The sequence below is a fragment of the Catharus ustulatus genome, chromosome 6 (genome assembly GCF_009819885.2).
Source record: "Catharus ustulatus isolate bCatUst1 chromosome 6, bCatUst1.pri.v2, whole genome shotgun sequence".
Taxonomy (NCBI): domain Eukaryota; kingdom Metazoa; phylum Chordata; class Aves; order Passeriformes; family Turdidae; genus Catharus; species Catharus ustulatus.
Window position 1 is genome coordinate 21931998 of NC_046226.1, and position 13015 is coordinate 21945012.

Consider the following 13015-nt stretch of genomic DNA (forward strand, 5'->3'; position numbering starts at 1 on the left):
ACTAAACCATCCAGTAAGATTTTTAGTGCCTGATCAGGTGGGAAGTCATGTATGTTTTGTAGCTGATGACTAGTCGAAAACATTGTCCTGCATAATGTGCTCACTGTTTCCCAGCTAGAAACTGTGACAGGTTTTGTGAACTTGGTGGGAGCTTTCCCAAAGGACAGAAAGGTTACAGGACATTAGATGTCCATGTCCATGCTGCCAGCTTCTGTCAGAGCAGAAAGACAAGAACAGATTTTGTTGCTCTGGCAGCCAACACAGACTGAAGCATACACAATGCCTAAGGGGACTAGAGATGCCAGAGGTTACCTGAGCATGACTGCCAAGCTTCCCTGCCTTAGTGCGCTGCAACAGTGAACATTTGGATTTTTAAGTTATTTTACTAAGATCAGCAAAACTTTGGACTGTTTAGAGAAATGGTTAAAAAAAAGGGGGAGAGATGACACCTAACATAGGCCTTGTGCTTTAGTAAGGAGAAACAGAATTTGCAGGTCACTTGCCCATTGAACTCAAATGGATGTCTTTAGTCCCCACTCAGTAAATTAATTGTTTCCCTTTCCAAATTATAGTCATTTATAGTGGGTAGTGGAGCGGGGGCGGTTATGTGTGGAAATCTGACAATTCTCCAGTCTACATGAGGAAGAAAAGCCAAGGACTAAACAAGAAGAGGTCTTGAACTCCTTTCTCACACTTATCCAAAGTGTCATTGGATAACAGTGACTGAAGGTACAACGTGAAAAAAAATCAATGCCAGTATCCTGGTTTTCTCAGGACACAAGACATCACTTAGGATCATTAAACAAGTATTCATTGTGAGCAGAGAACACAACTAAATTTAAAAAATGAAAAAAAAAAAAAAAAGACATCATACAGGCACATTCTTTCTTGTTGAGAAAACTGTTTCTAATCCAAAATCTGTTACCTCTAATCAGTGTCCAGAACATCATAAACCTCCCTGACAAGTGACAAACAAGTCAGTCCTACAGTGTCATCCATCAAGTGCGATGGATGTGTCTGCCACACCCTCCTGTGAATGTGTCCAAATGAAAATGTGTCCCTCTTCATAAGGTTTTGCAAACATTCTTTGCATAGAACCTGTGTCATTTCTGTCTCTCCTCTCTCTGCAGCTGCTTCTTCAGGGATGAGACAGTCCCCAAGAGAACAAGCAAAACTGAAGTCAGTACGAAACACAGCTAATTGAGTTTATCCCTGGAAGTTAATTAATTTTTAGCAATTCTGAAGAAATCAAAGCTCCATTTATTTATTTATGGCTTCCTTTGCAAAATGGTCCTATCAATGTCTTCAGGAGATAGCAATATATAACCAAACATATTAAGCCCAAGCAGAGCACCATGCCAAATACAAAGAAACTACTCACATCATCAAAGGAAAAAATAGCTTCAGGCAAAGACCTGTTCAAACAGCTAGGCCTTGCATGGTATCACAAAGTCAGCTCTTCTAAAAACTCAAGGAAAGCAAATTCTAGCACTGCATTCGCTATACTGATGGTATTCAGCAACTGGAAATATAAAATTAGGGATCTAAAACTATCATTTAGAGATCACCAGACAAATCTCAAATCCACTGGCAAATGTAAGCAAAATTCCTTTTGAAGTGAAGGCTTTGAGATGCCAATGGTTCAGAAAAAACTGAAGTACAATTGTTATTCTCTAGATGAAGCTACACTATTTGAGCACTTTTTTTTCCCTCCACAATTTCAGAGTAGAGCATGAGTACGTTAGCTTAATATTCAGCACTGGAAACAATAAAAATATCTCTTGGCAACTGACTGGAAGGTGTATTTTTAGAAATAAACTAAAACCCGCATTTGAAAATGAGAAGCTGCAGAGAAAGAAACATCCACTGAACGCTGTCTCAGATTTTAAGACTATAATCTGTCATTCAAAAGAGTAAAGAAATCTAACTCAAAACTACAGGATCCTAAAGGAAACAGAATGGGCTGAAAATGTTGATTTGTTGCCATAATTTTGTTACTGGGTGTATCCATTGCTCTTATTTTTCTCATGACAAGATCCCAAATGCAGAAACCCAAAGCAGATCAGTAAGAATTTCTCAAACTGAGAACAGTGGTTCTGAAGGACCTTAAACCTTACCATGGTCTACAAAGAAGTCATCACTGTAACCATGCATGCAATTGCAAATATATGTTCAGAATATCAGGATTGTGAATAAAATATTAATAGATTACCTCTGTGATGTGCTATCCAAGGCTCACACTAGACGCCTAATGAAAATATTTAATGAAAACCATTGACATCTTTGCCTTGCTGGATAAACATCACTGGAGTAACACCAAGCTTTGTTAAAGACGTGACTCATATTTAACATATTTGAATGTTCTAAGGATTGATACACAGCCCTAGGGCTGAATCTGAAATATGAATCTATTTAAGAAAAATTATAACTCTACCCGATCTTCCATCTCGTTGAATATCCACATGATACCACTCTCCATCATTGGCTTTCTTCTGGGTGGCTTTGACTTTAATGGTCCCAGAGCCCATGTCCAGCAGCAAGTAGAGGTTTCCATCTAGAAGCTCAACTGCAAAGAAGTCTACCTTTGTATTTTTCTGGCTTCTGGTATCTTTCCTCTCCTGAGGCTTGCCGTGGGTGAAAAGGATCAGACCATTGGGTTCAGTGGTTCGGAAATCAAATGAGATGGAGCCCATCCTTTTGGTATTCCATTTAGGCAGACTAATATAGGCCTCAGGTGTCTCAAAGCTGATGGGATCCAGTGTAGCCACATTTTCACATACGAATTTCACTTCCCCATAGATCTTCATCTTAGTATCACCAATCCGTGCCAGGCGAGACAGCTCCAGACGAATGTCGTTATTCTTATAAACAACCTGCCAGACAGAAGGAAAAGTATCATACATCAATCCTGCATACAATACAAATACCCCAATTACTTTCAGCCATGGGAGATAAACTTTTCCCAAAAGGCAGTGGGGAGAGCAAAGGAGAGAGTGCAAGAGTCTGACATCATGACAGAGGGAGTGAGTTGACCAGAAGAGTGTATAGAAATGACAGCAATGGGTACTTTGCAATGACTATAGATCAGGTAAGCCGTCAAAAGAGAATATTTAACTGAAGGGCAGTGAGAACAATTAGCTCTACCACAGGCCCACTCAGCTGTAAAAGCTTCTGTACATAATATCCAGCATGTATCTGGTATCATGCTGTTATATTTGAATAAATCCCATTCAAAACACATAACAAAGTGTAACCTCCATGTCCATCTCTACTAGCCACAGCAGGGAACTTGGTACCACCACTGCCATTTCTCTATTGCACCTATACCCTTCTTGACTACTAGGAGAGAGATGAAAAAGTTCTGCAAGTTGCTATGAGCTGTTAGTGATTGCCCTGTGGGTCCCAAAGAAAAAAATAACTAAGACTTAAAATTTCTTTGACCAAGAAATCTGAGATCCCTACTGACACAAACTTGCCATGGAAATATCCCTACAGCTTACCCTTGCTTCAAGAAACCAACAATTTATGTGCTAACACATAAAAACCTGTACATTTTCAGTGTCTGGACTCTCTGTGGGTTAAGGACCAGAACGAACTCTGGGCTCTGTTGTTGCTGCATGGATTGAAATTAGCCAAGAGAAGAGTCTCAAACAGGCAAGCACTCCTGAGCATGTCTGGCTTACTCAGGAGACCAGATCTCCTGCTTTTCTCTTTCTCTCAGGTACTGAATTAATTCCTGGAAAGCAGACTCTTCTCTGCCCCACACTATTGTCACAGAAGCAGGAACTGGAAAAGGCGCAAAATTTAAATACTTGTAAACTGTATTTCCTCTCGTCACCTTCCACACTTGCTAAATGCAGAGCTGGCATGTACAGTAAGCAAAAACACTTCTGCAACTAGCACAATTTTTATTGAATTCTTGTTCAGTGATACTACTGATGACTAATTTCTTCTAAGAAATTATTATTCTAAAATACTTTGTGTCTTTCACATATAGCATATATACACATGCATTTGATTTCTGCTTTTCAAAATCCTATCAGGATGAGTTGTCAGCAAATTGTTATGAAAATAGAAGGGAAAGAAGATATGCATTTTTACTTCTACTATTAGGACAGGAAAGTCAGAGGAATGCATATGCAGTATGTATTTAAAGGCAAATGAGAAAAAATGAGGGATAAGCTTATAAATTAGGTAACCTTAGGATGAAAAAACAAATAATGAATCAATACATTGATAGTTAGCAAAGAATTTCCAGGGTTTTTTTAAGTATTAAAGGAGACTTTCCCCTGTGCAGTCAGATTTTCCTGCTGCAAAGGCAAAACACACAATGAAAGGAGAAGCCAGCTGTTAAATCCCATTTGGAGAAATGGCCCAAAGCTCCAGTTCTTCCCAGCAGAGGACAGTATTGACCCACAGTAACTTGTTTTGCTCCAATTACTAATAACATGGTCTGCCCTCACACAGGCATCAGAAACATCAAAGTTATTAATATCTGCAACAGGGATAAAATTAATTTTCAATTTATTATGTAGTTTTATTCTACAGATTGTGTCAAATGCTCTCTTTAGAGACCATACACCTCCTTCCACTGACACAGCAAGAGGGTGCATTAGAGCCTCCTCTCTTGCTAGACAATGAGGTGCACCTCAGTCAGACAGTACTTCTGAGCACTGCATGAAGTCCTGTCTCTGCTTCTCAAGCAGAAAGAGGAAATAAATAGAGCAACTAAAAGGATGGAACAGGATGCGTTGTGAGGATAAGCTGAAAAGGCCAAGTTCGTATTTGGAGAGGACTGAGAAAAACATGATTGAAGTTTACAGAAGATGGAGAAGGTTAATGTAGAACTGCTCTTTGCCAAACCCAGCAATAACAGAGTTAGAGGCATTTCCTGAAATTTGTATGAAATCAGCGTAAAATGGATTTTTAGAAGTACTTATTTACATGGAGGGTAGTGAACTTCTGGAACTTGCTGCTAGGAGAGGTCACGGAAGTCGGGTGCAACCGAAAACACAAAAATAACCAGAAATAACAGTGGACAGCAAGTCCACAAACTGATACTAAAGGAAGAAGGAAGGAGTGTATCTTCTAGCAATTGTAAACTAACAGCAGTGGGTGCTGTGGGAATGTAAGGGAATGCACCACTGACAGCGGCCATGGTCATGAGCTCTCCCTAAATAGCACCTTCCACTATTGGGGACACCATGCTGGCTGCATGGATTGACCATTCTTCAGGGCCACAAGGGCTTATGACTTAGGTGCAACGTTGTATTTTTGGTTTCACCACAGTGGATTTGGTGGGCAAGAGAATGCCAGGCTTGAATGAGCTGCGGCTTTAATGATCCTAAGTGGAGAGAGCTGCCCTTATAGGATACCACTAAAAATTCCTCAAACCAGCAGTCCTCTAAACTGCATCTTTCCAGTCATGAGACGAGTGGACAGGGAACACAGTACCCTACATGTGACTGATGGATGGTGCTGGGCTGTATCTAGCCATAACTCAGTGGTCCATTCAGCAATCTCTGCAGGTTGCTGGTAGGAGGAATATCATGCCCATAAGCAGCTCCCACAACCCAGCTAAGCCACATACAGGTTACATCTCCCTCTTTGATGTATTTGATATTTGAGTAACAGGTCTCATCTTTTCTGGGGAAATGCAGAGGGTTTGCCTCTGAGTTTGAGGTGTGATGCTTACTGTTTAGTGTTTCATTAATCATACAAGTACCACATCTGGAGAATCCTTGAGAGAGAATGCTTTCAAAGGAACCAGAAAAAAAACCAAACATACAGTTAGCTGTAATCAGACAGTGAGTAATAATGAAGAATCTGAGGCAAAGAATGAAGAAACCAAGAAAGCAAGGACAAAGGAAGACCTGGGGAGATGAGAAAGGCTGTTGAATAGATACAAGAGTTCTGAATTCAATCTTTACAAAGAAACATATCCATCCCAATCTGAATCTCTGTTGTTGAAATGTTGTTCTAAATTATCTTCTTTTTTAAAACCCCAAAGCAAAACACCTAGCTTGAGAAATCTAAAAAAAGCACCTGTGTTTATGGAAAAAGTGCAAGTGTTTCCATAAGTGACTTGAAGTATTATTGACAGACACATTTGGACAACAACATCATGAAGTATAACCAAAAACATCAGAACTCTCCCCATAACAATAAAAGAAAAGGATAGAAATAATGCTTAGGTGTAAAACTGATGTGAATCCTTGGCAGGAACAGAGAAATGCTAAGGCAGTTTCTGATAATGACAGTTCAATTGTTAAATCAAAAGTTCAAGATTGAGGAGTGAATATAATTAAATGACTGGTATGCATGTCCCATAGTGAAGAACATTCAAATTCAGTCTGTTTAATAGATAGAGGTTAAAATGTGATTCGATTGCAATCTACAAGTACCTGTGCAGAAAATGGAATTTGGTAAGAGAGGGCTCTTCAATGCATGTGACAAAGGTACAATGAGATCTGGGGGCTAGAGATTGAAGTTAGAGAAATTCACATTTTAAAATATTATTACTTATTTTTACATGAGGGTAATTTGCTACTGAAATAATTTACTACAGGTTATAGTGTATTCTCTGCTACAGGCAAATTTTAAATTAAAATAGTATTCTGTTTTCTCTAAAAGACATAGTGAGACAGGAATTAATTATACAGCAAATCAGCCCAGATTATCATAATGGCTCTTTCTGGCCTCATAACCTATGAATCTTTGTGTTTTAATGAAATCAACAGAGGCTTCAGTGCAGTTTGCAGGACAGATGAAGCACATCTTCCCAACTGCTAAAATTACCTGGTAAAGGAGAAGATGCTATTGTCAGTTCTGGTCTGATTTGCCATCAGTGCTTTCAGTGAACCTTTTTATATATTTTTACATGTTTGGGATTCTATCTTAAAACACACCACTGAAAAGGAACACAAGAAAAAAGTCTTGGACCAAAAAACTGATTCTGTAACTCAAACATACAAGCTTCGAGAAATAATTTCTTAGAGTCATCTGCTGCAAGCCAGAGGAGATACATGTTAATGCTTCCCTGAGAAAGCTTTCTGCCAGCTGTAGAATCTACCATCAGCAGAATTCCTACCTCATGGTCTCATTTTATGTGCAACCTCTGATTTAGCTTGAAGGCTTTTCAGTATATGCCAAAATACCTATTGAAACTGACTCCTCTAAATTCAAACAAGGCCATGAGTGTCTCAGAATTCTGTTCCTCACTAGGATGGACTTCTAAGGCCACACATGGCTTCCACAGCAACTGAGAAGAAACAGAGCAATGGAAGCAGTGCCACAGACCTCTCCATTTATGTCAGGTGCCTCTGAACAACACCAGTCTTGTCTGTTTAAACAGAGACAATCTTGAACTTACCCCAGGTCTGATATCTGATATTGCATTCATGCAATCTTAAAATTGCTTTATATTGCAAAAATGAAACAAGACTAATGAAAAAATATTGTTTTTCCCTTTTCATAAAGGATAATAAGTACACTTTAACAAAGGAATATTGACCATTCAATGCCTTTATGTAATGAATTAGACTAGTATAAATGGATGGTTAGGAAGGGAATAGTCTAGATACATACACACGAGAATTTCATGACATCTGAAACATTTTGAGGGATAAAATATATACATTAAAGCATGTTTCCTATAAATCTGCTGAGAAAGAAGACCTTGTTTTAGGCAGAGCTATAACAAATTCGCAATCTAGTTCTGAAGTTTCTTTAAAATGACAACTCTGCAATTCTGAAGCATTCAAGGAATTTCTCCAGCTAAACTTCTTATAAGTTTCACTCATGGGTTAATGACAGCTCTAATCAGATGGCTTTTCACAATGATGAAAAGCATCTCTCTGCAATCAAGTGAAGATGCAGATAGCGAGGGAGCAACAAAAAGGGAGGGAAAATTATGTGCTAAGTTTGGCCAGTAGCCAGTATAAAAATTCCTCTCCAAGTTGTTGTTATTAAGAGGGAAACATGATTTTTGGTGCAGGCTGGACACAGGCATGATCCAAAGGGGAACGGCTGTCAATAGTCTGGCAAATTAGATGACTACCATCATGAACTATCATGAAAAAGAGCAATAACCTGAAGGTTGCATATGTTTAGCTAGCTAGGAAGAGCACCTCTGAAAGCCAGGTCAGCCAAATTGTTCATCTATTGCACCCTGGATATTTCTTTTTTTTGTCCCAGGCTGCACCCCTTCACCAACCGCCCATATCAATTCTCACAAAGGATAACTGCTATATATTCAGATATTCTTAGGCTAGAGCCCAAGACTTCTTTAAAGGCACCTACACATAACCAAGCAAGTTCCTACAGCAAGAAAAAGTTACAGTTTATCCATTGCTCTATTAGACCTGTGTTTTCCTAGCCCTCCCTGATGAGCAAGTAGAAACAAATGCACCGGGTTAGCAGCACTGTACTTTGTATCTGGGGCAGATTATGTGTGAAGCAATCCAAGTCTTCAGTGATGGGTACAGTAATTTCACGACCATAAGGCGCACCGGACTATAAGGCGCACCCCCATGAGTCGGCAAAATTCGCAACTTTGTAGATAAGATAAGGCGCACCGGACTATAGGGCGCACTTTTTTTTTTTTGCAGCGAGGCTCCGCCCCCAGCTCCCCCCGCGTGTTTGCTGGACGAGGCCCCGCCTCCATCCGGCTGCCACGGCACCGTGGCCCCGCCTCCACCCGGCAAGCCCGACCCCGCCTCCAGCCAGGAGCCCCGGCCTCGCAGCCCCGCAGGCCCCCAGCAGCCCCAGTCGCGCGGGCACCAGGAAGCCCCGGCCTTGCCTCCACCCAGCAGCCCCTGTCCCGTGGCCCCGCGGGCACCTGGAAGCCCCGGTGCTGCCGGCACCCAGCAGCCCCGGTCCCACGGCCCCACGGGCACCCAGCAGCCTCGGCCCCGTGGCCCTGCAGGCACCCAGCAGCCCCTGTCCCGCGGCCCCGCAGGTACCTGGAAGCCCCGCTCCCACGGGCACCCAGCAGCTCCGTTCCCGCGGCCCCGCAGGCACCTGGAAGCCCCGCTCCCACGGGCACCCAGCAGCCCCGGTCCCATGGCCCCGCGGGCACCCAGCAGCCCCGACCCCGCCTCCAGCCAGGAGCCCCGGCCTCGCAGCCCCGCGGGCACCCAGCAGCCCCGACCCCGCCTCCAGCCAGGAGCCCCGGCCTCGCAGCCCCGCGGGCACCCAGCAGCCCCGACCCCGCCTCCAGCCAGGAGCCCCGGCCTCGCAGCCCCGCAGGCACCCAGCAGCCCCGGTGCTGCCGGAACCTGGAAGCCGCGGCCCCGCGGGCACCCAGCAGCCCCGGTGCTGCCGGAACCTGGAAGCCCCGGCCCCGCGGGCACCCAGCAGCCCCAGTCGGGCAGGCACCCAGCAACCCCGGTCCCGCGGCCCCGCAGGCACCTGGAAGCCCCGCTCCCACGGGCACCCAGCAGCCCCGGTCCCGCGGCCCCGCAGGCACCTGGAAGCCCCGCTCCCACGGGCACCCAGCAGCTCCGGTCCCATGGCCCCGCGGGCACCCAGCAGCCGCGACCCCGCCTCCAGCCAAGAGCCCCGGCCTCGCAGCCCCGCGGGCAGCCAGCAGCCCCGGTCCCATGGCCCCGCAGGCACCTGGAAGCCCCTGTCCCACAGCCCCGCGGGCACCCAGCAGCCCCGGTCCCGCAGGCACCTGGAAGCCCCGGTGTGCGGCCCCGCGGGCACCCAGCAGCCCCGGTCCCATGGCCCCGCGGGCACCCAGCAGCCCCGGTCCCGCAGGCTCCCAGCAACCCCAGTCGGGCAGGCACCCAGCAGCCCCGGTCTCACAGCCCCACGGGCACCCAGCAGCCCCGGTGTGCGGCCCCGCGGGCACCCAGCAGCCCCGGTCAGGCAGGCACCCAGTAGCCTCAGTCCTGCAGGCACCCGGAAGCCCCGCTCCCACGGACACCCAGCAGCCCCAGTCCCGCGGCCCCGCAGGCACCCGGAAGCCCTGGTCCCGAAGGCACCCAGCAGCCCCAGCCTCGCCTCCACCCAGCGGCCCCGGTCCCGCGGCCCCGCCTCCAGTCAACAGCCCCAGCCCCGCAGGCACCCGGCAGTCCCGGCCCTTCGGCCCCGCCTCCACCCGGCAGCTGCAGCCCCGTGTCCCCGCCTCCACCCAGCAGCCGCGGCCCTGCCGGCTCGCCCCGCGGCTCGCAGCTCTCACTTCCGGGTTTGCAAATTTCCAAACTTTGCACATCAGATAAGGCGCACCGGACTATAAGGCGCACTTCCGGGTTCAGGAGAAAATTTTAGTCAAAAGGGTGCGCCTTATAGTCGTGAAATTACTGTAATTAAAGCTCCTACACTTATTTAAATAACATTGTGTGGACTTTGGATACCTAGTATAAACATACTTGATGTTCCACTGGGATGACAACTGTATTCGGGTAATAAACACCATCACAGTTCCCCACACTGGAAGAGTTAATTTACTTATTGTGTAAAACAATACATTGAACATTGACAAAAAGTAACTGAAACCAAACAGTCAACTCTCAAATGCAACTTGTGCAATATTGACTAGAGCAATGCAAGCCTAGATTTCATCTGAATTATGTTTAACAAAGAATATGTGTTCAACCAGTGTTGCAGAATCTATTCAGTACAGGTAGCTCAGCTGCAGAGTGAGCTGCAGGTTGAGCTCTGGGTGGGAGCAGCCCAAGGCAAGAGGCTGTGAATTGCCAATCCTTTGGATAACCTGGTGACCTGGGGCCCAGCCAGATGATCACTCAGAGAAACCAAAATGACTCCAGACTTTGGGGCACTTAGACTGTGGGTGTATAAAAGCCCAGAGATTCCTCTGTTCACGGTCCCTCCTCAGAGGGAAACCTTTTCTGACCATGTGAGAGTGGTAAGTGTAGCTGCAAAGGGGCCTCTACCTAGTTCAGGTGCTGCAACTGTGACTGCCAGAGTGGCTGGCTCCTGGATGGTCAGACAGAAGAGCTTCCTTCACTCCCAGCTAAAAACAGAAGTATGGCAAATAGAATGCCTAAACAATAAGGCAGAAGTATTTCAAGCTTCTCTACAATTTTTTTTTCCCACCTTAAAAATCAATTATAGTTTCTGAATAACTTCAGGTTTTGTGGAAAATTCCAGAAGAGAAAAGAGACTGATTTAGTCTCAAAAGACTTCTAGGAAGATACAGAGAAGCATTCCCCAAAGCAGGATATAAAGAAAAAGGTTTTCAAAGTGCCAGTATAACAGGAGTGAAAAAGGGAGGGTGGAATTTCTTTAACTGATTTCATGAAAATGTTTCCTTAACAGATAGAGAAGACAGAGGACCCAGGACTTCACTGAGGTGACAGCTATGCTTTGATCCCAAAAGGGACACCACAGTGGCCACATGGCCATCAGTGACATGCACTAGCTGTGCATGTACAGCCAGGCACAGGCACGCAGCCATCGTGATGTCACTGCAGAGCTCACAATGGCATCTTGAGATTAACACAATGTGGGAACATTGGAAATTAGACATATTTATTTGTGGGAGAAAAAAAAAAGTCAACACACCGTCTAGATGGGGGAAAAACCTTTTTACAGTTGAAAGAAAAATTCTGAAGGATTCTATAGCCTCCAAGTCTTAAGCAGTTTCCCCAGCTACAGAAAAGGCAGCAGTAAGATTAAGTAGAATTGGTTCTAGCATGAACTATGACTTGAGAATGAATGGTCTTTTGTGATGGAAGCATCAAGTCTTCTTCTTTCCTTTTTACACAAACTTCAGGTTGTGCAATAAGTGAAGAAAGAGACCACAGGAAATTAGTTGTCATTTCTGTATTTCTTAAAAAATCACTTTCCCACAGATTTTTCTAAGAAATGGTAAGAAAATATCTAAACTCAGTATATTCTAAAGTATGTTCCTCATATCACAGCAGCCAACTTGAGATTGTGGAATCGATTTCACAGAAGTGCTCACTAGCCAAAATCTGCAAGTGAATACAAGGAGATATTTTGTCTTTACTGGTAAACCTAAAAAACACTCTGAGAAATTAGATTCAGATTTGTCATTCCGTTTCTATAAATCTAGCTGTTTCTTGTTAATATAAAGGTAAAAAACTGACTGTCTGGTATTTGACAGTAACATAGTTCACCTTTAAGTTACAGCAAAGTGTTTAAGGCATTTCACTGTGAATTAGTTCAGGTGCACAAACTGAACTTTCCTCTATTCTATGTTCTATTCAACCTCCATTTGGCCTAGTAACAGAGAAGAAAAAAGCTGCAAGACAGGGAAGCCAAGACAGTCAGCTGAGATGTTCCTCACTTGTGCCACAGACTCAGATATACCTCATGCTAGCCCTGAAAAGCAATTTGTACCTTAGATGTATTTCTGTATGTAAAGAAATAGAGGAGATATAGCTGTACTTTAAAAATATTCATCCATATACAATAATCAGGAAATTCTCTCTTCTACACTGAGCCTAGTGCAGAGGTAAAACAAAATAGAACAAATAAACACTTAGCTACTCATAGAAAATAAATCATTCATTAGGTGGGTTGAAAGATGCATGCTGGAATGTATGGAGACACAGAAAGAGATAGCGCTGTACTCTACCGGAGATCGTGTTCACTTTGGAGAATTGTGCTTCAAGAAAGGAGTGGAACTACTGGAAAGAGTCCTGACTAGAGCAATGAAAATATTCAGGAGTCCAGAAAACAGAAGTTTGAAAGGAGACTCTATAGAGAGTTCAAATACAAAAGGGCTACTACAAAGCAGAAAGAAACAATCCCTTATTTGTACCCATGCTGAATAGGACAAGAAATAATTGGCAAAAAAATTACAACAAGAAAGTGTTAGAGAAAGGGGGTTTTATTTAAATTTAAGAACAGTGAAGCACTGGAAGAGATTGCCTGAAGAGCATCACTGGAGACCTTTACTTTCAGGCCAAAAAAAAATGCTGTAAAAACTCATATGCATGCCATTGTCTTAGGTTTGGGACAGTGGAAGTATAAAGGAGTAGATAACCTCTCATGGTCCATTCTAGCTTTATTTTCTATG

At 44.1% G+C, this 13015-nt stretch overlaps 1 protein-coding gene across 26 annotated transcripts in view; it reads right to left on the reverse strand.

Moving 5' to 3' along the window:
- The window catches only part of NRXN3 (neurexin 3), a 967067-nt gene that overhangs the window by 666618 nt on the left and 287434 nt on the right, over window positions 1-13015 (reverse strand). For all 26 annotated transcript variants that reach the window (XM_033061705.1, XM_033061719.1, XM_033061707.1 and 23 more), the window contains one exon: window positions 2435-2873. In XM_033061705.1, coding sequence (XP_032917596.1) covers window positions 2435-2873 — 439 coding nt within the window. The remainder of the gene's footprint in view (window positions 1-2434; window positions 2874-13015) is intronic.